Source organism: Sminthopsis crassicaudata, chromosome 2 (genome assembly GCF_048593235.1).
Source record: "Sminthopsis crassicaudata isolate SCR6 chromosome 2, ASM4859323v1, whole genome shotgun sequence".
Classification (NCBI taxonomy): domain Eukaryota; kingdom Metazoa; phylum Chordata; class Mammalia; order Dasyuromorphia; family Dasyuridae; genus Sminthopsis; species Sminthopsis crassicaudata.
This window is the reverse complement of record NC_133618.1, coordinates 436624091-436649546: the sequence shown is the minus strand read 5'-3', so window position 1 is coordinate 436649546 and position 25456 is coordinate 436624091. Positions and strand designations below refer to the sequence as shown.

The 25456-nt window shown below is 38.2% G+C and overlaps 1 protein-coding gene across 1 annotated transcript in view; it reads right to left on the bottom strand.

The window, feature by feature from the left end:
- Window positions 1–25456, bottom strand: part of FLT4 (fms related receptor tyrosine kinase 4) — a 111323-nt gene that overhangs the window by 54141 nt on the left and 31726 nt on the right. Inside the window, exons 2-5 of the mRNA XM_074292345.1 lie at window positions 9047–9143; window positions 4589–4848; window positions 410–519; window positions 24–186 (exon numbers count right to left, since the gene is read on the bottom strand). Coding sequence (XP_074148446.1) covers window positions 24–186; window positions 410–519; window positions 4589–4848; window positions 9047–9143 — 630 coding nt within the window. The remainder of the gene's footprint in view (window positions 1–23; window positions 187–409; window positions 520–4588; window positions 4849–9046; window positions 9144–25456) is intronic.

Below are 25456 nucleotides of genomic sequence, written 5' to 3'. Positions count from 1 at the left end.
GGAGTAGGCTGTTGCCATCATACCAGTGATATGGATGATGAAGATGTTGGAACGGAAGGTTCGGCCCCGGATGATGGTCTCACACTGGAGGAACAAGGTGTCTCCGAGGAGTGACGTGGGTACCAGCATTCCCCTCCTGTCATCCCACACGATTTCTTGTCCATCTGGCCGGATCACCCTGATTTGCTAGGGGTGGGGTGGATGGTCAGGGGCTGGCTGCCTCTCCCCTCCCCACCACAACTCAGGGGCATCTGGATCCAAGGCCCCTTTTTCCAGGAATGGTCATCAGACACCTCCAGCTCTGATTCATTGGGATCAGAAGCCCTGGGCAGGGAAGAGGAATTTGGAGCAGGATAGGGGAAATAGGGGGTGGTGGTGAGAAAGGAAGAGAGGGAGTGGTGGTTCATACCGAATTCAGAGTGACGTTGAGATCCGGGATGGACACCAGGCAGGGTACCCACGTATGGTCCTTGTTAACCAGGAGAGTGTCTGGCCTGTTGATGAAGGGCTGCTCGAAGTCTGAGGCCAAGGACAGCCATCCGCCGAGGAAGAGGGAGAGAGGAGAAATAAAGAAGTGGAGAGAAAAGAAAGAAGTGGAAGAGGGAAAGAAGAGAAAGGTGAGAAAGGAAGGTAAAGAAGGAGAGGTAGGAAGAGAGGAATGAGGGAGAAATAAAGAGGAAAAGGATGGATATGAAATGGAAGCAGAGGTGGAATATAATAGGATAGAGGAAGGAAACAGAAGGAAGAAGAAAAGAAGGAAGGATAGGAAGAAGGGAAAGGAAAGAGGAAAAACAAGACTTCCTGAGTGGTTGGATGGATGAGTAAGGAGGCAGGGAGGGGGTCCATGGAAGGGATAACATGCCAAACCTCAGGTCATATTCCCATGTTCAGATTCCCATCAGTCATGGGCCTTCATGATATAGCTGGGTTTTCAGACCCGCTTTTTTCAGGTGACTTCTGTCTTGCTATAGCTTAAATCTTATTGCTGTACTGACAAAGGGAGGCTGGAAGTCCCTGGTTTGATATGCCAGACACAGAATAAGCACTATAGCAGCCAGGCTTGTTTTCATTTTATACTGACACAGAACAAGTTTAGCACTGAACTTTTACAGACAAGATGAAAGAAGAAAGAAACAGAATTGATATTGTTGTAGGATCAGCTATGCTTCAGATTGACTGATAAGACAGGAAATGTAGATGATGTTTTTCTAAAATCACATTCCAGAACTGGCATGGCAGCAAGACATAACTGTGATAGAGGATTTAAAATACTCAGATATCTGCTGAAAGTCTAAGAAATTCCTGCCATGATAAAAAGTTCATCTCCAAGAAAGAAGATGAAGAGAAATGGAGGAAGACCTATTTTGGACTTTCTTCTGATTAATAAAAAGAGACTAGCTTGTGAAATAGCTTGTGAAAGACTAGCTTAGGAGAAAGTGATCATCTTATCTTAGCATTTATCATAGTAAAGAAAGAGAATGCAATATTTTTCCTTTAAGAAAGGAGATTTTGGGTCAGCTAGGTGGCACAGTGGATAGAGCACCAGCCCTGAATTCAGGAGGACCAGAGTTCAAATCTGATCTCAGACACTTCCTAGCTGTGTGACCCTGGGCATGTCACTTAACCCCAGCCTCAAAAAAAAGAAAGAAAAAGAAAAAAAAAAGAAAGGAGATTTCAGAAAGTTCTGAGAAAAACTACTTTATTATATTTTGGATTAATTCTTTTCAGAACTGATGGCTCATAAGAAAATAAAGATTTTGGAAAAAGTAATTCTGAAGATACGATTATACATTTTTCAGTTAAAGCAGAAAATGGGAAGAATAAAGAGGGACCAATGTGGTTACATAGGGACCCCTTAGGTGAGCCTGGATATGTATAAAGGGTAAGGAAGGATGGGGCATATACATAAAGATGAATGCAAAATATATAATAATAAAAAATAATAGAAATGTCAGATTAGCAAGTCCCAAAATGAACTGAGCTTTGGGGAAAATGCTAAAAAATAACAAGGAAGTCTTTTAAAAATTATGTTGAGCTTTGAAAGTCTTAAGATCTCTGATCAATACAATTACAAACCATAACTCTGAAGGACTAAACAGCATCCTTCTCATTTCTTGATTGAAATGTGATGGACTAAAAATGCAGCATGAGATATGTACTTTCTAGCGAAGTCAATTTATGGATTTATTTTTACTATGCCAATTTGTTATAAGAAAAGGCTTTTAAAATTAGTGGGTAGGAAGAAGTTTGCTTTTGTTGAGGATGGGCAGAAGAAAAAATTTAAAAGCATCGATGAAGCATTTTTAAAAATACACAATAGAAAAGAGAGAGAGGGATAGCTTTGAAACTCTTGAATTTAATAGTTAAAACAAATTATATGTAATAAAGACTCATTTTCAAACACTCTTTTTCTAACCTCTATATGTGGAAACATTCATGGTATTGGTGTTTTGTCAAGATTGGAATAACAAAAATGAAACACATTTGTGAAATGAAAAAAATAAATAAAAAGTGACAAAAAGAAAAAGAAGAGAGAAATAGAGAGTGCAAGAAGTAACATGGGATTGGCAACAGTGTATATTGTCTCAGTTTTTTAAAAGGGGAGAAGGAATCTGGAAGTTATGAACAGGGGAGCTTATTGTAAAAATCTAAAAATATTTCCAGAAAGTTATTAAATATATGGTCTATGAACATTTAGAATTTAAGGATCACTAGGAACCAATATGGATTGACTCAAAACTGCCAAACTAACCTTATTAAAAATTTTTTGTTGACTCAAGATATATGCACTTAATAGCTACCTGCTACTGTGCTGAGTGTTGGGGATAGAGAAAACGTTAATGGTCTGTTAGATCAGTAAAATAGTGACCTATCTTGATTTTAACAAAGGATTTGAATATTCTTGTGGATCAGATGAGGAAATGTAGCCTAGATGGTAGTAAGGGGACATATGCCAAAGGGGAAGTGCTGTCATCTACTGTGCCATCTAGCTTCCCTGAATAGCATTTTTATCACAAGTCCTTTAGAATTGTAGAAGTTATTGTATTGATGAGAGTTACTAAATCTTTCATAATTGAATATGTTTATAACATTTCTGCTACTTTGCATTTTGTACTCATGGCTCTGCTCATTTCACTTTGCATCAGTTCATCACAGTCTTCCCAAGTTTTACTATTTATCATTTCCCCTGATTTTTAAAGTAAGTCTATATCAAGGGCATATAAGTAAAGCTTTACTTATATTCTCTCATACCCATCAAACAAGAGAATGCCCATCATACAAAAATCTAGACTTAGGAAACACTGTCCAATAGGAGACTGACCATTCAAAAATGATTCTGTCAGATTTGGCTGGTATTTTTCCACCTGGGAACAACCAAATTTGGACTATTATCTAAGGGAAATTTAAGAATAGTTAAGATTTCTCTGCTTGAACCACATCAAGATACTAGTAAAGCAGAGATAGAGAAAGTTTCCCTGCATCCTCAAAGCCCAGGATGTTGAGAGGAATGGGAAAGCTCTTACCATTGTAGGGGGAAAACCTGGTGGAAAAACCAACTCTTCTCAGAATTCAAGGGCGAAAAGGGCCATGCTTAGGGGACTAAACAATGAGATCTGGAAGTGAGAGAATATCTAACAGAGCTCTTTTCCTCAGTAACTAAACTATGTTCCTATAACTGCTGGCCCACACACCAATGCTGATAGCGCCTTACCCTGGTCATTATTAGCACTGAATGACTGGCTAAGGATGTATGAGGTGAGGACCATGACCCCAAGATCTCAGCTGGAAGAGGCAGGAGCCCTCTCATTCCTTGTTTGATGTTCACAGACAAGCACTAAAAATAGCAGGAGGACCTTAGTTTTCTTTCCCTGTATTTTCCCATGATTCAAGGCTAGAAGTTATGTTAAGGACCAGGGAAGGTTCTGGAGCAATTGTTATATCCCATCCCAGTCCCAACACACAAAGCTCTGATGTTGTAGCAAACCTTAGAATCCTCTGGAAAAGTGCTCATTGCATCATAGTTCTAAAGCAAAGTGAAGTCTCAGAGACTATCTAACCTGTTGCCCTCCATCATTTTAAAAGCAAGAAAAATGAGGTGTGGGAGGTAAAGTGATTTGCTCCTATATATAGCAGAATCCTGTAATATAGCAGAATCAGAATTTGAATTCAGATTTTGTTATTCTACATGAAACACTCTTTCTACTATTCTATCTGCTCCCTTCTTCCCTGTAGCTTCCCTCCCAGCACATCCTTGATAATAGAAAGAGCCCTGGGTTTGGCACCAGAAGACCTAAATTCACATTCTAGCTCTGTTACTTGTGCTAGTAATTTGGGTGCATTTACTCTCAATGTAAGAAGTAGATAATATGTTTGCACTGTGTAGCTTGTAGAGTTTGAAGGAAGACAACACCAAATAGACTGTAAGTCTTTGGAAAGGTGAGATAGCTATTACTCCTAGGTGACCTCAAAGGCCCCTTCAGTTCTAGATGTTACTGCTCCATCCTTCACCAATTCTCTCAGGAGTTACCCTCCCTCCTGGCCCTCCTAGGGAGGTCAGTACTCCAAGGGGCCCCTGGATGGTACTCACCTCTGACAAACACATAGGTGCTCACTGCGGTGGTGCCCTCAATTCGAGCCTTGATGTATTTGTAGTAGCAGGTGTAGGAGCCGGTGTCATTGGCCTGGGTGCTGGTCAGCATTAGCACCTTGCAGTAGGGCCGGCTGTCGGTACCCTCACAGTCTCGTTCAGTTGCAGCCTCAGCTGGCCCCCCAGCTTTGCTCTCCTTGTCACCTTGTCTAGGTTCCTCCCCACCCCGGGGCCACGCCCACTCCAGGGGATGCTGTCCTCTGGCAGAGGGAGAGGAGAAAAAGAGAGAAATTATGGGTGTGCCATGACAGAGCCCATTCCTGGACCCGATGTCTTTAGAGTGGGAAGGACAAAGAAGAAAGGGAGAGAAGATGGAAGAGGAGAAGGACTAGAGACCCTGGCAAACTATCTTAACTTACCTGAGGAGATCAGAAGTCTAAGCCATGGTTAGTAACCCCAAGTCTGGCCTGGGTGTCCTACTACAGGGGGGTCCTTTGTAGAATGTAGAAGTGAGAGTTTCAAAATTCTTAGGACCTTTGGGGCTTTGGGAAGGGTCAACTATGCACCTGTATAAAAGTCTTTGGGGTCAGAGACTTCAAAGTCAGATGATGGGAAGTAGGGACTCCAGAAGAGCAAAACTTGGCAAATTGTTCACAAATTGACTCTTCTGGGCTGGCCAATGGATACCATTCTGTCCTAGTGGAAGATACCTCTTTGCAGGAGCCCTGGGGACCAAAGGTGTGCTGTGAAATGAAAAGTAAGACATTTCCCCCTCCTCTCTGGGCTTCCTGATTCCCTGGGGATGATGGAGAATTCTCACCTGGCTTTTCCTGCAAGGTTCCGAATTGCTAGATTTAGGGTCTGCTAACATGAGTACCCATTCATTTAGGATCTGGGTGACAAGGCTTTCTTTGTGTAGAAAGGAAACCCCTTTATAAGTGAGCTTAGGTTTCCTTCTGAGAGATAGGCAACAGACTTGGTATATCCAAAGGTTCCCTGCTTAGTGTGAAACCTTGTGTCTTTCCCACAGGGACTATGGAGAAACATAATACAGTTGTAGTTCTCTAAGGTAGGAAACTAACAGTAGCCTACGAGAGAAAAAGGAGGGGATAGGGACTGGGAGAAGGGGGAGAGTTTAGGGAAGAAGCTAAGAATTATTTAAAAGTGGAATGGTTTAAACAAATTAGGAGAGCAAGAGACAATTTACCTATCAGATCTTTGGAGAAGGGAGGAATTTTTGACAAAGATGAACTAGAGAACATTATAAAAGGCAAAATGGACAACGTTGATTACATTAAGTTAAAAAGTTTTGCATAAACAAAACCAACAGAAACAAGATTTAAAGGGAAGTACAAAGCTGGGAAAAATATTTATATCCATGTTTCTGATAAAGGTCTCATTTCTAAAATATATAAAGAATGGTGTCAAATTTATAAAAATATAAGGCATTCACCAATTGATAAATGGTAAAAAAAGAAAAAGATATGAACAGATAATTTTTAGATGATGGAATTAAAGCTATTTCTGATCACGTGAAAAAAATCACTATTGATTAGAGAATTAAAACAGCTCTGAGGTACCATTGCACACCTTTCAGATTGGCCAAGATGATAGGAAAAGATAATGATAAATGTTGCAGGGGATGTGGGACACTAATGCATTGTTGGTAGAATTGTGAAACGATCCAACCATTCTGGAGAGCTATCTGGAACTACACCCAAAGGGCTATAAAATTGTGCATATCCTTTGACCCAGCAATGTCTCTACTGCCTCTGTATTCCAAGTATATCATAAAGGAGGGGGAAAGGACTCACATGTGCAAAAATGTAGCAGCTCTTTTTGTGATAATGAAGAATTGAAAAATGAATAGATGCCCATCAATTGGGGAATGGCTAAACAAGCAGTAGAACATGAAGGTAATGGAATATTATTACTATAGAAAGGCCTGGAAAGATTTACATGAACTGATGCTGGGTTTGTATCCCAAGGAACTCATAAAGGAGGGAAAAGGACCCGTGAAAAGGATTCTATATGAAACTATGAATCTTTGTTTTATAGTATTGTACTCTCTCTCTCTCTCTCTCTCTCTCTCTCTCTCTCTCTCTCTCTCTCTCTCTGTGTGTGTGTGTGTGTGTGTGTGTCTCTCTCTCTCTCTGTGTCTCTCTCTCTTTCTCTCTCTGTGTCTCTCTCTCTGTGTCTCTGTCTCTCTGTCTCTGTCTCTCTCTCTGTCTCTCTCTGTCTCTGTCTCTCTCTGTCTCTGTCTCTCTCTCTCTGTGTCTCTCTCTCTGTGTCTCTCTCTGTCTCTCTCTCTCTCTGTCTCTCTCTCTCTCTCTCTCTCTCTCTCTGTCTCTCTCTCTGTCTCTGTCTCTCTCTGTCTCTGTCTCTCTCTGTCTCTGTCTGTCTCTCTCTGTGTCTCTCTCTCTGTGTCTCTCTCTGTGTCTCTCTGTGTCTCTCTCTGTCTCTCTCTGTCTCTCTCTCTCTCTCTCTCTGTCTGTCTCTCTCTCTGTCTCTCTGTCTCTGTCTCTTTCTCTCTCTGTCTCTCTTTCTCTCATATATAATAAATTCCATCTGCTATTTTCACAATTGTACTATTTGTTTTGTCTGCTTTCATACTTCTTTCCATTCTCTTCTGTGCATTTAACAAAATTCCAATAATCCTTATCTCTGACTATCTCCCCATTTTCCATTAATCATATGACAGAAAAGGAGGAAAGAAAACATACAAATAAGTATAGTCAAGTCAAAGGAATCCTTACAGTGGTTGTGTTTGTTAGAAGGTCCTCTGAACCACAGATCCTCTGGAGATTTAGTCAATGCTTTGATTAAATTTCTTAAATCTTTCAAAAATGTATTTCTTTTTTTAATTTTCAAAACTTATGCAAGGATAATTTTTTCAACACTGACCCTTGAAAAACCTTGTGTTCCAATTCTCCCCCTTTTCCCCACCCTCTCCCCTAGATGGCATGTAATCCAATATATGTTAAACATGGTAAAAATATATGTTAAATTCAAAATAGGCATACATATTTATACAATTAAAAGATGTATTTCTTTATAGTGTATAAATTAGTCTCCATTTGTTACATTGAGTCAGCTCATTCTACCAGGATCCTCAGAAATTGTCTCTGTCTTTTTCTATGACATAATATTCCATTATATTTATATGTATTTATATGAACTTTGTTCAGCCTATATCTACTTGTCTAAAAGGCTATCTAACGCCTCCCCATTGATTCTAGTTCTTACTTTTTTCTTCCTTCCCCTTTGAAAAATTTCTCTTCAGTATCAGAAAGTTTTGTTTTCTTTGTGATTACTGTATCTCTGCTATTATCCTCCATTTTGATTACCCCCTTCACTAATTCTACCTTGTTAAAGTTTCAAGGTTAGTGGATCTCCCAATAGGTGCTTAATAAGGTTTATTGAATAATAATTTATATATTTATTCCATATCTTCCCTGAGAATTCCACGGAGAGAGAGATCATATTTTCTTTATTTTTTGTCTCTTCTACTCTGATGTGCAGTAAATATTTACTGAAGGAATGATTCATTGGGGGAAGGGCTTTCTTTCTGAAAGACAGCTAACCATGAAAAATCAATGGAACAATCAATATGCAAACATTAAGTGAATAATATGTGCCGGACACTATACTAGGCTCAGGACATACAAAGACAGAAATTGAACTATCCCTGCCCTCAAGGAGTTTACATTCTATGAGGGGGAAAGGAAATAAATATAAAACACATATAGATATATGTGTCTATAAAAAATAATAAAAGATATTTTGGGGGGAAAGGCACCAACAGCTAGGAGAATGATCAGGAAAGGTCTTGTGTAGAACTGAAATTGTATTGATTGGACATTAACTTTTAGGTGGCACTGAAATGCTTAAGGACTATAAGCAAGAAAAGAATCCAAAAGAGGGAGGTTGGTGAGGTGCCACCATAGGGCATTTAAGAAGTTTACCCCCAAGGCTTTCACTACTGTAGAGGGAAGAGAACTCTTGCTTTTCTCTGTTCTTCAGTACAGAGAGTAAGTGGCTACTTTACAACTTTCTCTGTTAGTTTCATCCCAACTTCTTTCTCTTTAGCAGAAGCAGTTTTGATTATGCTTGAGGAAAAAAGGCCCTATATAATCCAGCAGGGAGTCAGGGATGGGGATAGGGATTGATAAATGGTAGCTAGCTGAGTAGGAGCCATTTCCCTGAAAAACAAGAGGATGGAGTATTTCTCTGAGGAGATAGCCAGAGGAACTTAGATATACTCCTCCAGAAGGTTCAAAAGCTCATCTCTGCCTGAGATCACACTAACACTAATCTTACCTTTAAAGCTCAGTTCTGGGTTTACCCTTTCCTATGTCTCAAGATTCCCAAGCACTTTCCCCTCAGTGAGATGCAGTCTTCGTGCTTCAAAGAGATAGGAAATGGTCAGGATGGCTGGGTTCACAGGAGAGTCTTTACCTGCAGGTGATGGCCAGGGTATCCTGGGTGTCAATCACGTATTCTTCTTCTGTGATGTTCAAGGTTGGAGGAGTCATAGAGTAGGTGCTGACAAGGCCTAGAGGTGAGGCGTGGGAGAGGTGGAAAAAGGAGAGAAGGAGGATCAGTTTGAGGCTCACAGTGGGAGAGCATAACTTCATGATATTTAGATTGGGAAGAATCTAGAAGGTCATTTAGTCTAAAGGTGTCAAATATTGAGTGTGGTTTACACCAGATTAAAAGAGCACCAGCCCTGAAGTCAGGAGGGCCTGAGTTCAATCTAGCCTAAGACATTTAATACTTCCTAGCTGTGTGATCCTGGGCAAGTCACTTATTCCCAATTGCCTCAGCCAAAAAAATGTAATTGATAAATATTTAACAAAATAAATAAAAATACAATAAAATATTGCTAATAAAATAATAATAAAACTAAGTCAATCTGTGGAATGATTTAGTGGTCATTGTTTTTGAATATGACACCGATGATTTAGTCTACTTCCCTAATTTTGCAGGGGAAGGGAGCAGGTCTTGGTAAGAATACTATGATTTCATCAGTTTAGGGTATCCCTCTATCTTTACTCCACTCCCACTCATGGCTGCAGATCTGAAAATCATTTTCTTAAAGAGTTGCCCAGTACTTTAAGGGTCACTCAGCCATTATATGCTAAAGGCAGGACCTGAATCCAGGACTTTCTTAACTTCAAGATGAGTTCTATTCACTTTATAACACTATTTCCTCCCTAATTTAATGAATGAAAATATGGGTCTGAAAACTTAAGTGACATGCCCTAAGTCATACAACTAGTAATGGCAAAACTGAAATCTGAACCTCAGAGATGATATCCATTCCTGCTCTCAACGACTCCATAGAGGCCACCCATAATGGTTGGGTAGTATCACAGCTACTTTTTATTTTTTCAAGCCATCAGGGCTAAATGACTTGCCCAGGATCACACAGATATTATGTGGCTGAGGTCACGTTTGAACTCAGATCCTCCTCCTAATTCTAGGTTTGGTGCTCTTGCTATGGCACCAACTAGCTGCCTACCTCATTTACTTTTTCAAAAGACTCCTGCTCATTTAGTGCTAAAGAAGAAAAGTTGGTGGCACAAAATAGGTAGAGCACCATCCCTGGTGTCTGGAGGACCTGAGTTCAAATGCGACTTCAGACATTTAACCACCTACTAGCTATGTTACTCTGAGCAAGTAACTTAATCCCAATTGCTTCACAAAAAAAGAAGTGATGGTTCATTCCACACGAAGGTAATGATAGTGACAATGATGAGAATAGCTGATAATTCTATAGTTATAAGGCCATGAAAACCATTTCTATATTTTATATGCTTTAAAAATTAATAGTATTTTACTTTTCCAAGTACATGCAAAGACAGTTTTCAATATTCACTTTTGCAAAATTTTGTGTTCCAAATCTTTCTCCCTCTCTCCTTCCCTCTACCCTGACCAAGACAGCAAACAATCTGATATAGGTTTAACGTGTGCATTTCTTCTAAATATATTTCCATATTTGTCATGCTGCTCAAGAAAAATCAGATCAAAAGGGAAAAAAAGAGAAAAGAAAAAATACAATCAAACAGCAAAAAACAAAGGTAGAAACACTATGCTTTGATTCATACTTAGTCCCCATAATTTTTTTCTCTCTCTCTAGATATAGATGGCCCTTTCCATAAGTCTATTAGAATTGCTAAAAGAGCCAAGGCCATCACAGTTGATCATCACATAATCTTGTTATTGTGTACAGTGTTTTCTTAATTTTGCTCATTTCACTCAGTATCAGTTCATGTAAGTTTTTCCAGGCTTTTCTGAAATCAGCCTATTCATCACGTCTTACAGAACAATAAAATTCCATTATATTCATAGAGTATAACTTATTCAGCTATTCCCCAACTGATGGGCATCCACTCAATTTCCAGTACCTTGCCATTACAAAAAGAGCTACATTTTTGTACATGTAGATTCTTTCTCCTTTTTTTATGATCTCTTTGAGATACAGATCCAGTAGAGAAACTGCTAGATCAATGGATATACACAGTTTTATAACCCTTTGGGTATAATTGCTTTCCAGAATGGTTGGATCAGTTCTCAATTCCAACAATTTATTGGTGTCCCAGTTTTCTCTCATCCTCTTCAACATTCATTATTATCTTTTCCTGTTACCTTAGCCAATTTGAGAAATATGAAGTGGGACCTTAGGGTGGTTTTAATTTGCATTTCTCTAATCAATTGTAATTTAGAGCATTTTTTCATATGATTAGAAATGGCTTTAATTTCTTCACCTAAAAATTGCCTGTTCATATCCTTGGACCATTTATCAATTGGGGAATGGTCTATATTCTTACAAATTTGAGTTAATTCTCTCTATATTTTAGAAACCAGGCCTTTATCAGAAACAATGGTTGTAAAAAATTTATTTTATGTGCTTTGACATCCACAAAATAAATCTGATTTTTATGTCATTATCATTTCCATTTTACAGATGAGAAAATGGAGTAAAAGAGTGATTTGTCCAAGATCAAACAATGTCTGAGCTAGAGGTCAAACCCGGCTCTTTCTAACTCATAAGGTCAACTCTTTATGCCCTTCTTACTACCTCTCAAACTGACTAATAATCCACAAACTGACCTCACACTCCAATTACAAGACTGACTCCCTAAACCCAACTGCTGATATCTGACCCCCTACATATCCTCCTGCTTCCCTAGGAGCTCAATGGTAATGATAATGGAAATAGAAATGAGTGACTGACACCTGTGAGAAGAGACAGATCTGCTCAGGCCTTTCTTGTCCAGCCCTGGGGGAGGGCTAAGTATCACCTCTCAGTGATACTCCCAGGTCAGCAGGACTGATGGATAGATACCAACATGTCACAATACTGATGTTTGGAACCATGCTGTTGTTAGCCTCAGATACCACTTTTACAATGATGTGGCTATCATCTCACTGGTCACCTGACCACTGCATGTGTTCCCTGCTTTTTTTTTTTTTTTTTGGTCTTTATAACTTCCCTGAGTACTCCTCAATCCCCATCTCCAGAGTGACAGAATTAGGCTTTCAGAGTTGGATAGAAACTTTCTAGTTCATCTTATCATTTTTTCCTTCCTTCCTTCCTTCCTTCCTTCCTTCCTTCCTTCCTTCCTTCCTTCCTTCCTTCCTTCCTTCCTTCCTTCCTTCCTTCCTTCCTTCCTTCCTTCCTTTCTTCCTTCCTTCCTTCCTTCCTTCCTTCCTTTATATTCCTGTTCCTATCTCCCCTCATTTTCTTTCCTTTCTCCCTTTGTGCAATCTGCAATCCAACTCATCATTCTAATGAAACATTCTTCAAGGTTATTACTGACCTCTTAAAGCCTCAGTCTGATGGTCTTTTTCTCATTCTGATTTTTCTCATTTCTAATTCTTGTTTATTTCTGCAACTTCTTATTCTGTTGACTACCTCCTACTGGATTCTCTCCTTTTACTTAGCTTCTGTGACACTGTTTTCTTCTCATATACATGCTTTTCTGACCATGCTTAGTTTCTTTTCTGATTCTTTTTTTATGGTGAATGTGTAACAACAGTTCCTTTATTTTTTTATTTTATTAAAAAATAGAAAAAAGAAAAACAGACAAGCAAAACAGAATAGAACATTGTTATGTGCCAGAAGAACATCAGGGAGGATTCAAAATACATAACAGTAAATTACAGTTCAAGAAAGGATGTATAAGGGCAACTAGATGGCATTGTGAAGTCAGGAGGACCTGACACTTAATACTTCCTAGCTATATGACTCTAGGCAAGCCACTTAACCCCAACTGCCTCAAAAATCTATAAAGAAAAAAGTGGGTGGATGTCCATCAGTTGGAGTGGGTCTGTGGATGGGTGTGAAATATGTATGTATGTATATAGGGTTGGGGGGGGGTGTATGCATGTGTATATATACATATATATATATATGTCTCTATGTGTGTGTGTATATATGTGTGTGTGTGTGTATGTGTGAATGTTATGGAATATTATTATTTTATAAGAAATGATCATCAGGATGATTTCAAAGAGGCCTGGAAAGATTTAGATGAACTGATGCTGAGTGAAATGAGCAGAACCAAAAGATCATTGTACATGGCAACAACAAGTTTATATGATGATCAATTCTGATGGACATGGCTCTCTTCAACAATGAGATCATTCAAGCCAGTTCCAATGGCCTTATGATGAAAAAAGCCATCTGCATTCAGAGAGCAGACAGTGGGAACTGAATATGAACCATAACATAGTATTTTAACTCTTTTTGTTACTGTTTGCTTGTATTTTGTTTTCTTTCTCATTTTTTCCCTTTTGATCTGATTTTCCTTGTGCAGCATGATATGTGTGGAAATATGAAGAATTACAATATATGTTTAACATATAATGGATCACTTGCCGTCTAGGAAAGGGTGTAGGAATAGGGAAGGGAAAAAGTTAGAGCACAAGGTTTTGTAAGGGTGAATGTTAAAAATTATCCAGGCATATATTTCAAAAATAAAAAGCTTTAATTAAAAAAAGAAGAAGAAATATGTGGAGAGGAATGGTCAGAGGGGGAAGCAAAGGATGGAGGAAGAAGACAAGGGAGGGATCCAAGGGTGGGAAGAGATTAAAAATAGCAAGGCAAGCTAAGGAGCAGAATTAAAGCAGAAGAGTTAGCAGGGATAGAAAAGATGTGTGTGTCTGTGTCTGTGTCTGTGTGTGTGTGTGTGTGTGTGTGTGTGTGTGTATGTGTATCTATATATGTATATATAAATATATCCTTGCTTAATTATAGCCTAATTGGGGGGATGAAAGAGGAAAAAAGAATAAAGTTAAAAAGTTATTCCACAAAGAACAAAAGAAAAGAACAAGTTACAAGGAAGTAAAGAAAAGATCGACACTCATGAATATAATTTCTTCTACTACTATATATCCTTTCTTGAACTGGTAGTTTATTGTTATATATTTTGAATCATCCCTGATGTTCTGCTGGGCACATGCCAATGTTCTGTTCTGTTCTGTTTTGTTTTGTTTTGCATTCCTTTTCTGTTTTTATTTTTTTATTATTCTGTATTTTAAAATGAATGCTAAAAAGAGAAAGGATATAGAATAGTAGAAGGAATTATGAGTATCCATCTTTTCTTTGCTTCCTTTAGGTTGTACTTTTGTTGTCTGATGGACATATCTTTTTACTTTATTCTTTTTCTCTCTTTCATTCTCCCTACCTCCCCCAAACAGGTTATAGTTAAGCAAGGATATATTTATGTGTATATATATATATATATATGTATATATATATATATACATATATATATATACACATATACACACAGACACACAGACACAGACACACACAGACACACACACACATATATATATATATACACACATGTATACACACTCCCCCCAACCCTATACACACACACATATTTCACACCCATCCACAGACCCACTAACATATACACATATTTGAATATACAAATAGAGAAACATGCATACATATGCACATCTATTCAGACACACACACACACACACACACATATATATATATATATATATATATATATATATATATGCATACACACATGCATTTACCCATATGTAAACATGCATCTAAAACAATATTAGTATACCTAACATCTCTTGGTTGGATTAAGTTTACCTAAAATCTAAAATCAATGATTACTAGCCGTACTTTTTTTCTAATAAACTCTATTCCTGATCCTTGTTGTAGTATTTGTGTATAGCTCTTCTTTCTGATCCCTGCTAACTCTTCTGCTTTAATTTTCCTCTTTAATTTGCCTTGCTATTACTTAACTTCCTCCCACCCATGGATTCCCTCCCTTGCTTCTTCCCTCACTCTTTGTTTCCCCCTCTGCTCATCCCTAGTCCCTTTTTTCTTTATAGATTTTGGAGGGTGCTATATCCTTCGTGGTATAGACAGATATAGATATAGATATAGATATAGATATAGATATAGATATAGATATAGATATAGATATAGATATAGACATAGATATAGATATTTAACCCATTCCTGATGTGAGTAGGTTTTCAGAACTATGAGCCCTTCTCCCTACTCTAATGCTTCTGTATCTATTCTTCTTCTGCATCTCATTTGTACAATATAATTACTATTTTTACCTTTTTCTAGGTGGCTTTGCTTTTCAGAGTCAGATCATACTCATCTCTACTTTAATCTTTCTTTTGAGCCACTCAATTGCTGATGTCAATCTTACACAGATGATAGATACATTTCCAAAACCTAAACAATCTGCCCATGTTAAGTCTCTTGAAATTGATCTTTGATACTGGCTCTTATATACTAAATTTTCTATTGAGTTTGGGTTTAGTTGAAAGAAAGTTCTGAAAATTTGCAAGTTCATTGAATGTCCTTTTTTCATTTAATATTATGGATAATTTTGCTGGATATGATATTTTTGACTGCAAGCCTGGTTTTGTTTTGTTTTGTTTTGTTTTTGATTGCTGGTATTCTAGTCTTTTATTGTGGCTGCTGCTAAATCCTGTATAATCCTAATTGTAGCTCCTGGGCACCTGAATTGCCTTTTTTGTTTGTTTGTTTCTTGAAAAATTTTCTCTTTGATCTGGGGATTTTGAAATTTGACAATAACATTTTTATGTATTTTCCACAAAGGATCTCTTTGAAGTGGTAATCAATGGAGTTTTTCTGTTTCTATCTTCCCTTCATGTTCTATCACTCCAGGATAATTTTCTTGGATTGTTTCTTACATTATTATATCAAGGTTCTTTTTTTGATCACAGTTTTCAGGTAGTCTAATTATTCTTATATCTTTTCTTCTTGATCTATTCTCCAGGTTTTTCTTTTCTTTCTTTTTTTTTAAAATAATAGCTTTTTATTTTATATGCAAAGATAGTTTTCAGTATTCACCCTTTGCATTCCAAATTTTTCTCCCTCCCTTCCCTCCACCTCCTCACCTAGATAGCAAGTAATCCAATACATGCAATTCTTCTATACATACTTCCACATTTATCATACTGCACAAGAAAAATCAGATCAGAAAGGGAAAAAAAGGAAAAGAGGGAAAAAGCAAGAAAATAAGAACAAAAAAAGATGAAAATACTATGTTGTCATCCATATTCAGTTCCCATAGTCCTCTTTCTGGATGCTTTCTTGATTGCAAGTCTATTGGAATTGGTCTGAACCATCTCATTGTTGAAAAGAGTCCATCAGAATTAATTATCACATAATCTTGTTGCTATGTACAATGTTCTCTTGGTTCTACTCACTTTACTTAGCATTAGTTCATATAAGTTTCTTTACCCCTTTCTGAAATCATACTACTGATTGTTTCTTAGAGAGCAAAATCTGTAGTTTTTCTTATAAGATATAATATATTTCACATTCTATTCTGTTTTTTCATTATTTATAATTGTATTGTTATTTCTTGGTCTCTTATAGCTTCACTGGCTTCCTCAGCCCAAGTCTAATTTCAAAGAACTATTTTCATCTTTAAGACTCTGAATCTCCTTTTCTAGTTGGTAAACTTTTTTTTTTCATAATCTTCTTGTTTTTCTTGAATGGTTTTTATTTTTTATTTTAGTTTTTGATTTTTAAATTCTTTTTAGAGTTCTATAAATTCTCTCTGGGCAGGGAGCTATTTCAAGTTACTCTTTGGAGTAGAAGAATCTCTTTTTACTTCAGTATTTTCCTCTAAAGATGAACCCCAGCCTTCCCTATTCCCATAGTAAATTTCTATGATTGAGTTCTTTCTTCTTTGATAATTCATTTTTTTTTAAAATAAGAGGTATAAGTATATAAGAGCACCTCTAATGATGGAGTGGGGAGATGGTGCCTCTAGCTTCACTTCAACTCTTCCCTCTGACTAGGAACCCCAAACTAAGAGCTTCACTCTCATGCAAGTGCCAACAGCCAGCAGCAACCCTGTCCCACTGTTTCTGCCCACACTGGGTTCTGGTTCCTTCTCACTCAGGGCTGCTTTTCTGCAGTGTGAACAGCTAGGCCTGTCATTCCTAATGAACTAAATTTCACTTTGTCTTCCGGGACTCAGACCTCTCCCCCCCCCTCCTCAGCTGCCCTAGAGGTGAATGTTTCTGTGGTTCCTGCTGAGGTTTCAGCCACACCGAGCTAGGCCCAGGGCTCCTCACTTGGTTCCTCTGCTGAGCTAGCCCAGAGGTGTTTGCACTTCACTCTGGTTAATCCCCAGCCTGGAATCTTTCTTCAAATCTTCTTGATTGGTTTCTGGAGGACCCTGTTCTGCCCCAAGTATTCACCCTGAGGCACAAGCTTGTTCTGTTTGTGGGGGAAATCTGGAGAAATTGAAATTTACCAACCTATTCTTCCATCTTCCCAGAATTCTCCACTTCTTTGGGTGATTCTTTATCCTCTTTCATGAATAATATGGAAGCCTCACTTCTATGCACCTTTCTCTTTTATATAAACATCTTCAATCATTATTTCCTCCCATTGTTTCTACTATTATTTCTTTAGAGAAGGTTCTAAAATCTGTAAATCCAATCTCAATGTCTCCCTAAACTCCAATTCTTCACTGATATCTAGATATCTAGAGTATATTATAATCATTACATCAAAAACTAGACTCATGCTCTTTGCTTCAAAGCAGTCCTTCCACCTAACTTTCCTACTGCAGTTCATAGTACCAATAACCTTCCAGTCTCTCAAATGCAAAATTTTGAATTCTCTTTGATGCCTCTCTCTCCCCTTTTAAGTTCTTCATCCAATCAGTTACCAAAGTCAAGTCAAAATAACTTTCCCATGTCTTCCATCTGTTCTCTTCTCTCACCACTTGTATGGCATAAGACACTGACACAGGACCATCCAGTATGACATGCTCTCATCAAAAGAAGGTGCTATTCTCTATGAGCAAGGTAGAATTGAATTAGCTCAAAAGAAATGCAAGATGCATAAAATTAGAGAAGCCAGTCCAAATGTTCATATGGACTATTTGTGTCTAACCTGTGGTGGAGCTTTCTGAGTTTATGCTGGTCTGACCAGTCATAGTTGGACATACTGCAACTGGTCTCCAACATAGTGATGTCATTTTGGTCCTCTTCAAGATCAATGACAAAAACCAACCAACTAATCCCTTCTTTCCATTCATATGACCATAGCAACTAATTCAGTGCCATTTACTCCACACCTAAATTACTGCAAGCCTATTTTCCTCCCAACTCTTTCTTCTTCAATTCCTCCAACAAGGAAAATAATCTGCCAGAATAATCTTCCTAAAACATTGATGGAGCTACACCAGTCCTCCGAGGAGTTGGGGAGATGGGCAGGCTTGCTTTTGGGAAATGATACATGCTTTTAGCGACCCAAACATTCTCCCTGAAACAAAAACCATTTAAAAAATTTATCAACAGTCTTCAAGTGATGTTGTATGGATATAAAATAGTTGCCACAATTTCTGGAGAATTCAAACTGCAACATTTTAGTTTTGGGGGTGAAAAACTTTTTCACTAAAAGTCTATACAGAAGCAGAAGTATAGTATTTCTATTGGAATGAAAAAGCATTTCTTATTACATGCAAAGCATTTTGCTAAGTGTTAGGGATACAAATAAACAATCAAATAAAGTATTCTCTTATTTCAAAGAACTCACATTCTAATTGTGGGGACAACATGTATATATGAAGGGTTTAGCTGGGAAGAAGATGGAAATCTCTGGTGGTCCAGGGGGGTTTAGAGCAGAGGAAGATGTTAAAAATCTAATGGTCCTTAGGATCTGGTGGCAGAGCACATGGTTAGGTCTAGAGCTTCTCCCTTCTCATGAGAAAGACAGTAGTTGGAAACACACTCCATCCTCCCAAACAAATTTGGGTGGAACGAATAACATAGAAAATAACATCAAGGAAATGCATTCCCAGAAAAGGAGGTGAGACAACGCCATCACAAGGGTAAGGAAAAGCCAATGGATGACTGTGTACTCCATTGGATTTCATACAATATCAAGAGATCTGGCGGAAAGGATTAGCACACTGGGTGGGCCCCCAGCGGCGGATTTATGGGAGGAAATGGACAAGTCACACAGGATGAAAAGGCGTGGATGGATTTCAATTGGTATTGGTAGAAGGATGAGATCACACATTCACCAAAATTCTAAGGCTCCCTTTTGCTCACACTATCAAATACAAACTTCTCAGACTGACATTTAAATCTATTCACAAACTGGCTCCAACCTACCTTTGCAGTCTTATTTCACATAAATCTTCTTTATATAGTTAACCAAGTTAGACTATTGACTGTTCTTCTAAACTCATTCTTCAGATCACAAATGGAATTGAAAGGACCCTTAGAAGGTATGGATAAGTGACTGTCCCTTCTTTCTTTACTACATTCACTCAGGTTTGCTCCTCAAGTCTAGAAGACAACCCTTCCATAATTCTGTCTGTTGAAGTTTTTGTCTTCCTTCAGAGTTCTTGGAAAGCTCATCCATTCTCATTTAAACTCTACATCAGGTGTTAAGCTCCCCAGTATGGGCCTGAATTGGAGAATATTTAACAAAACAAATAAAAATACAATAAAACACATATAACATTATATTTGCAAAATATGATCATATGCAACCTACAGGGATCTCTATGTATAGATTAACCTTCCTGGATATCATTTTCTGAAAGAGATATCTTTCTTCTTAAATTTCTTGGAGCTTTTTACTTGAATTGTTTTTGCTTTTTCTTTGTATCCCTAGAAATTAGTAAAATGTCTAGAAAAGAGTGAGTGCTTACTAAGTGCAACAAATGCTTGCTGATTGACTGACTCTCCTTTGCCCTTATCACCTTCTATCTTGTATTATACTTATTTGAACATATTTTATATATTTTTTCTATTAGATTATGAGTCCCTGAGAGTAGGGGCTATGTAATTTTCTACCTTGGTATCCCCATCCCTAGCACAGGATCTTGAATAGAATAGGTATTTAATAAAAGTTTGAAATGAATTAGACATGAAATCCAACCTTGTACCCAGTACAAAATTATCCTCTCTATCCTCCCTGACAGAATTCTCCAATTTCTGCTCAAATTCTTCCAGAGACAGAGAACTTACTACTTTACAAAAGTAGCCCAGTCCATTGCTAGAAAACTTTAATTTGTTGAGAAATTTATCCTATAACTAGTGGAAATCTACCTTTCTATAATTTCCCTCCATGGCTTTAGTTCTGTTATTTTGAACCAAGCATAAGTTTCTCTTTCACATGAAGCCATGGTGTTTCCAGAATCCCTGATTCTTCTCCAGCTCTCTCTCCTCACCTCAACATCTCAACCTTTCATTCAACAGGTACTAGTGCAAGTACCCAGATGCTGAGAAATCTAAAGAAATGTTAATCGGCCTTTGACCCTGATATCGTGATTGGTCATGCATCCTGGGGAGATTAATGATAGAAAGAAAAGTGCAAACATATTTATAACACCACTGTGTGTATGTGTGTGTGTGTGTGTGTGGTGTTATAGCAGAGAACCAGAAATAAAATGTGTCCAAATATTGGGAAATGGTTGAACAAACTAGGATGTGAAGGTAATAAAAGATTATTGAATCATCGGCAATCTGAGCATGAAGAGTCCAAAGAGACCTTTGTGAAGTGATAAGATTGAAGTGAAAGAATCAAAAAAAAAAATTTACACAATGACTATAAGCATTGAAAGAATCAGAAATGGATGTGGCTCTTTTCATCAGTGAGTTGATTCAGGCCAATCCCAATGGTCTTGTGATGAAGAGAGCCATCTATATCCAGAGAGCAGACTGTGGGGACTGAGTGTGGATCACAACATAGCATTTTCATTTTGTTGTTGTTTGCTTGCATTTTGTTTTCTTTTTGATCTGATTTTTCTTGTGCACCATGATAATTGTGGAAATATGTATAGAAGAATTGCCATGTTTAACATATATTGGATTACTTGCCATCTGGGGGAGAGGGTAGTGGGGAAAAGATGAAGAAAAAAATTTAGAACATAGTTTTGCAAGGGTGACTACTGAAAACTATTTGTGCGTGTATTGTGAAAATAAAAAGCTTTATATAAAAAAGAAAGATATCAAAAAGCTGATCAATTAGGTGTCAAAGTTATCTGGAGATTATTGTTGATAAAAAATCACCTGGAAGAAAGGTGGCAGACTACAGGTCTGGAATGAGGCCCATCTGGACAATGTGTTGGTTCTCTTTCACTGCACTACTTTGGAACAAGGGAAGATTATTGGGGTTGAGCTAAGGAGGATTAACAGGCAAGGATGTGTTGGAGTTAGCTCATATTTGCTACCAAGTTTTACTGTTGTTCAGTCATTTCAGTTGTGTCCAACGCTTTGTAATTCCATTTGGGATTTTCTCAGGAAAGATATTAAAATGGTTTGCCATTTCCTTTTCCATCTCATTTTACAGATAAGGATGTGAAACAATTTGCCAAGTGTCACATAGCTAGTAAGGATTTGAGGACAGATTTGAACTCACAAAGATGAGTCTCTCTGACTCTTGATCTGGAATTCTTATTGGGCCACCTCATTGCCCAGTTGTAAAATTTTCAGTGTGACTGGGAAATGAATGTAAACTGTTATTTTTACCTTCTGAATCCAATTCTTCCTGTGCAACAAAAAATTTGGTTCTACACACATATATTGTATCTAAATTATACTGTAATATATTTAACATATATAAGACTGCTTGCCATCTGGGGGAGGGGGTTGGGGGAGGAAGGGAAAAAATCTGAATAGAAGTAAGTGCAAGGGATAATGTTGTAAAAAATTACCCATGCATATGTACTGTCAAAAAGTGTTATAATTATAAAATAAAATAAAAAATAAAAATAAAATATAAAAAAAAATAAAAAAAAATTTTCAGTGTGAGCATTTACACCTTGGAAATCAGCAGATGCTACAAGTCAAGACTTCATTTATTGTTTTGTTGATAGTCGAGATTTTAAAAAGTGATGGTAATTTGTATTAAGCTTAAGAGTATGTATGATATGCATTTTTCCCGAAAGAAGTGGTTGTTAAGTATGTATAAGCAAACTCCTGACTACAGGGATAATAATATTTGTAAGGGAACAGCACTGATTTATTTTTTTAAAGCACTAATTAAAAAAAAGAAGAAGAAGAAATGGTGAGAAGAGGACTGAGATTTATGCTTCTGCTGTGAGGAAAGGGGGGAGTTTTCCATTTCTCTGATCCCATGGCATAGGCATTACACTGAGCTGCCACAGTGGAGAGAACAGGTCTCAAAATGTGCCAGTCAAGGCCATATCACCCTTTTAGAAAACAGTATTTGAAAAACATTCTAAGTCCTGGAGCCATTTCCAAATAGGAAAATGGTCAAAGGATATGAACAGGCAGTTTTCAAAGGAAAAAAACCAAGTTATCAACAGTCATATGAAAAAAAAATGCTCTTTGAGTTCTGTCTGACACCTATTTTATTGGCAAAGATGACAAAAGAGGAAAATGACAAATGCTGGAGGGGCTGTAGGAAATTAGACCTTTAATGCGCTGTTGATGGAGTTGTGAGTGAGTCCGGCCATTCTGGAAACAATTTGGAACCATGCCCAGAAAGTTACCAAACTATGCATATCCTTTGACCCAGTTTCACCACTATTAGGTCTATACCACAAAGAGATCAAAGAAAAAGGAAAATGATATATATGTGCAAAAAATATTTATAGCAATTCTTTTTGTGGTAGCCAAAAATTGACAACCAAAGGAGTGTCTTATTGGAGAATGGTTGAGCAATGCTAGCATATGAATATAAAAAAGTATTATTGTTCCTTAAAAATGAGGAAATGGACAATTTCAGGAGAAACTGTGAAGATCTTCATGAACTGATGCAGAGTAAAGTGAGCAGGATGAGAATAATTTATACAATGAAAACAACATTCTGGAAAAAAACAACTGTGAAAGACTGGTAGAATACTTAACAATACAATGATAAACTATGAGTCTAAAAGAATTAATATGAAAAATGCCACTCATAAACTTACAGAAAAACTTTAAAACCACACACAAGTTTAATCTATATTGGACTATTTATTGTCTAGGGGAGGAGGGAAGAAAAAAATTTGGAACACAAGGTTTTTCAAAGGTGAATATTGAAAACTATCTTTGCACGTATTTGGAAAAATAAAAACTATTAAAAAAGAAAGTTTAAATTCAGAGAGATATATACATGTTTGGGTGTGGCTAATGTGGGAATTTATTATTATAAATCAGGTAGGATATGAATTGTTTGCTTAATTCTTCAATGTGAGTAATAAAAGGGATAGATTTTTAAAATACTTAATTGAAAAATAAAAATGACAAATTATTTTTAAAAGTGCAGGTATCAGGGATGGTTAGGCTGGTGCTAAGGCCAGCCAGGGCCAGGTTTTCTCCCTGTGTGGCCCAAGACTAGCCCCAGCCCCCAGACAGGCCAGTCTTGAATGTGGCACACATTTCCCTTTTTCCCCCATTGTTTTACCACTTCCTTCCCCAACATGTCTGGGGAATTGACTAAGCCCTCAGAAAGTAGCCTTGCTGGGGTGGTCTCTTCTGCCCCGACAGATCCTGGTCCTGCTATTATTTCCCAATCTCCTGTTCCTGTACCTGGGGATGGCAGCTGGACTAAGGGGGAGCTAGGGGCTGTACTGCCTCTGGTCACTGGGCAGAGATGAGAATCAGGCAGTCGAAAGAGCTGGGAAAGCCCCAGAAACAGGAATAAAGGGAATATTTGTAGAATCTGGTGTTCCCATAGGATCATTAGGAGCTTGAAGGAACCTCTGAGAAGAAGTAGCCCCATCCATTTCATTGCACATGTGAGAATACTGAGACCTGGCTGCAGGTAGGAGAGGAGAGATGGTATATGAACCCAAATCCTCCGACTACAGAGCCATTGTACCACCACTGAACCACAGAGTCTTTCACAAAAGCACAACGTGTTCTGGCTTGCTGTTCTGTCATTTTTCAGTGATGTCTGACTCTTCATGAGCCCATGTGGGGGTTTTCTTGGCAAGGATACTGGAGGGGTTTGCCACTTCCTTCTCCAGCTCCTGTTATAGATGGGGAAATGGAGACAAACGGGGGAAGTGACTTGCTCAGGGTCACACAGCTTATAAATGTTCAAGGCAGGTTTTGAATTCAGGAAGATGAGTTTTCCTGACTCTAGACTTATCTCTGCATGTGTCCTTGTGTTTGAGTCATGTATGAGACTCTCTAGACAGACATACAGATGCACACACAGACATAAACACAAGCACACACATACGCATATTAACATAGACACACATGCACATTTTAACAGAGAACACATCTGTACACACAGGGATGCATACATATAGACACACGGGCACACACATACACAGAAATATGTGCAGACATACAAGACACATACAGAGCTATAAACAGACACAAGCACATAAAATGCACATCCCCTCCCCCTTCTAAATGTGCCTCTGTATAGCCTTCCTTCTCATCTCTGACTCTTAGAATCCCATCCCTTGTCTCTTTAAGCATGCTATGCCAATATTAACTTCTGAGACTTTCCTGATGTCCCAGATGCCGGTGTTTCCCCAGCCCATTCCTAGTATTTGTATAGCACCCTTTACAGCAGCACTGCCCTTCCTTATATTTATTTTGCAGATCTATATCTTTAATGTGCTCATATATGTATAGGTTGTCTCCTCTGGCAGAAAGTAAGTCCCTGAGAACAAACACTTTTTTATTATCTCCATGGTCTAACACCAGTGCCTAGCACATAATAAGTGCTTAATAAATGCTTGTTGATTGGCTATAACAGTCTCTCTTCTCAGGCACATTTCTTCCACTCTGGCTTGGAGATGTAGGTCTCACCTACAATCTGTCCCAAAGAACATGGCTGGATCAGCATTTCCCCTATCTAGAGAAAAACAGAGATGGAAGGAGGCTCCCAGGTGAGCCCTCCAAGAGTCTTGGAAACAGTCACAGTGGGTGGATGACAATGAATTCTTGTAGAGGACAAATCTTCCATAGTCTGTCCATTCATCTAACTGTATGGCAAAAGGAGGGAGGGGGCATTGCTGGGTGAGTAGAGGTGACAGAAAAGCTCCAGGGGGCAGGTTTGGGCCTGGGGTTCCTGCAGATGTATCCTGCCCAGGACCATCCCCCAGACAACAGGAAAGGGAAGGAGGGCTCAGGCCGGATGGGCCACACCAGAGGCTGCTGTCCTTAGCCCCTAGCCCCGGCAAGGCAGTCACTGTCCTCAGTGTGGACGGGACGATCTGCTCCTGTCCCTCTTTCTGGGGACAGACCTTTGGAGAGAGACCTGGGTCCTACCTAACTTCCTAATGATATCCTACTCCCACTTTTTACTTCTTTCCTCATGCCCTGATCCCACCGGCCAGCTCCTTTTGGGGAACTATTTGAACCTGGCAGGGTCATCCTTGTAATATG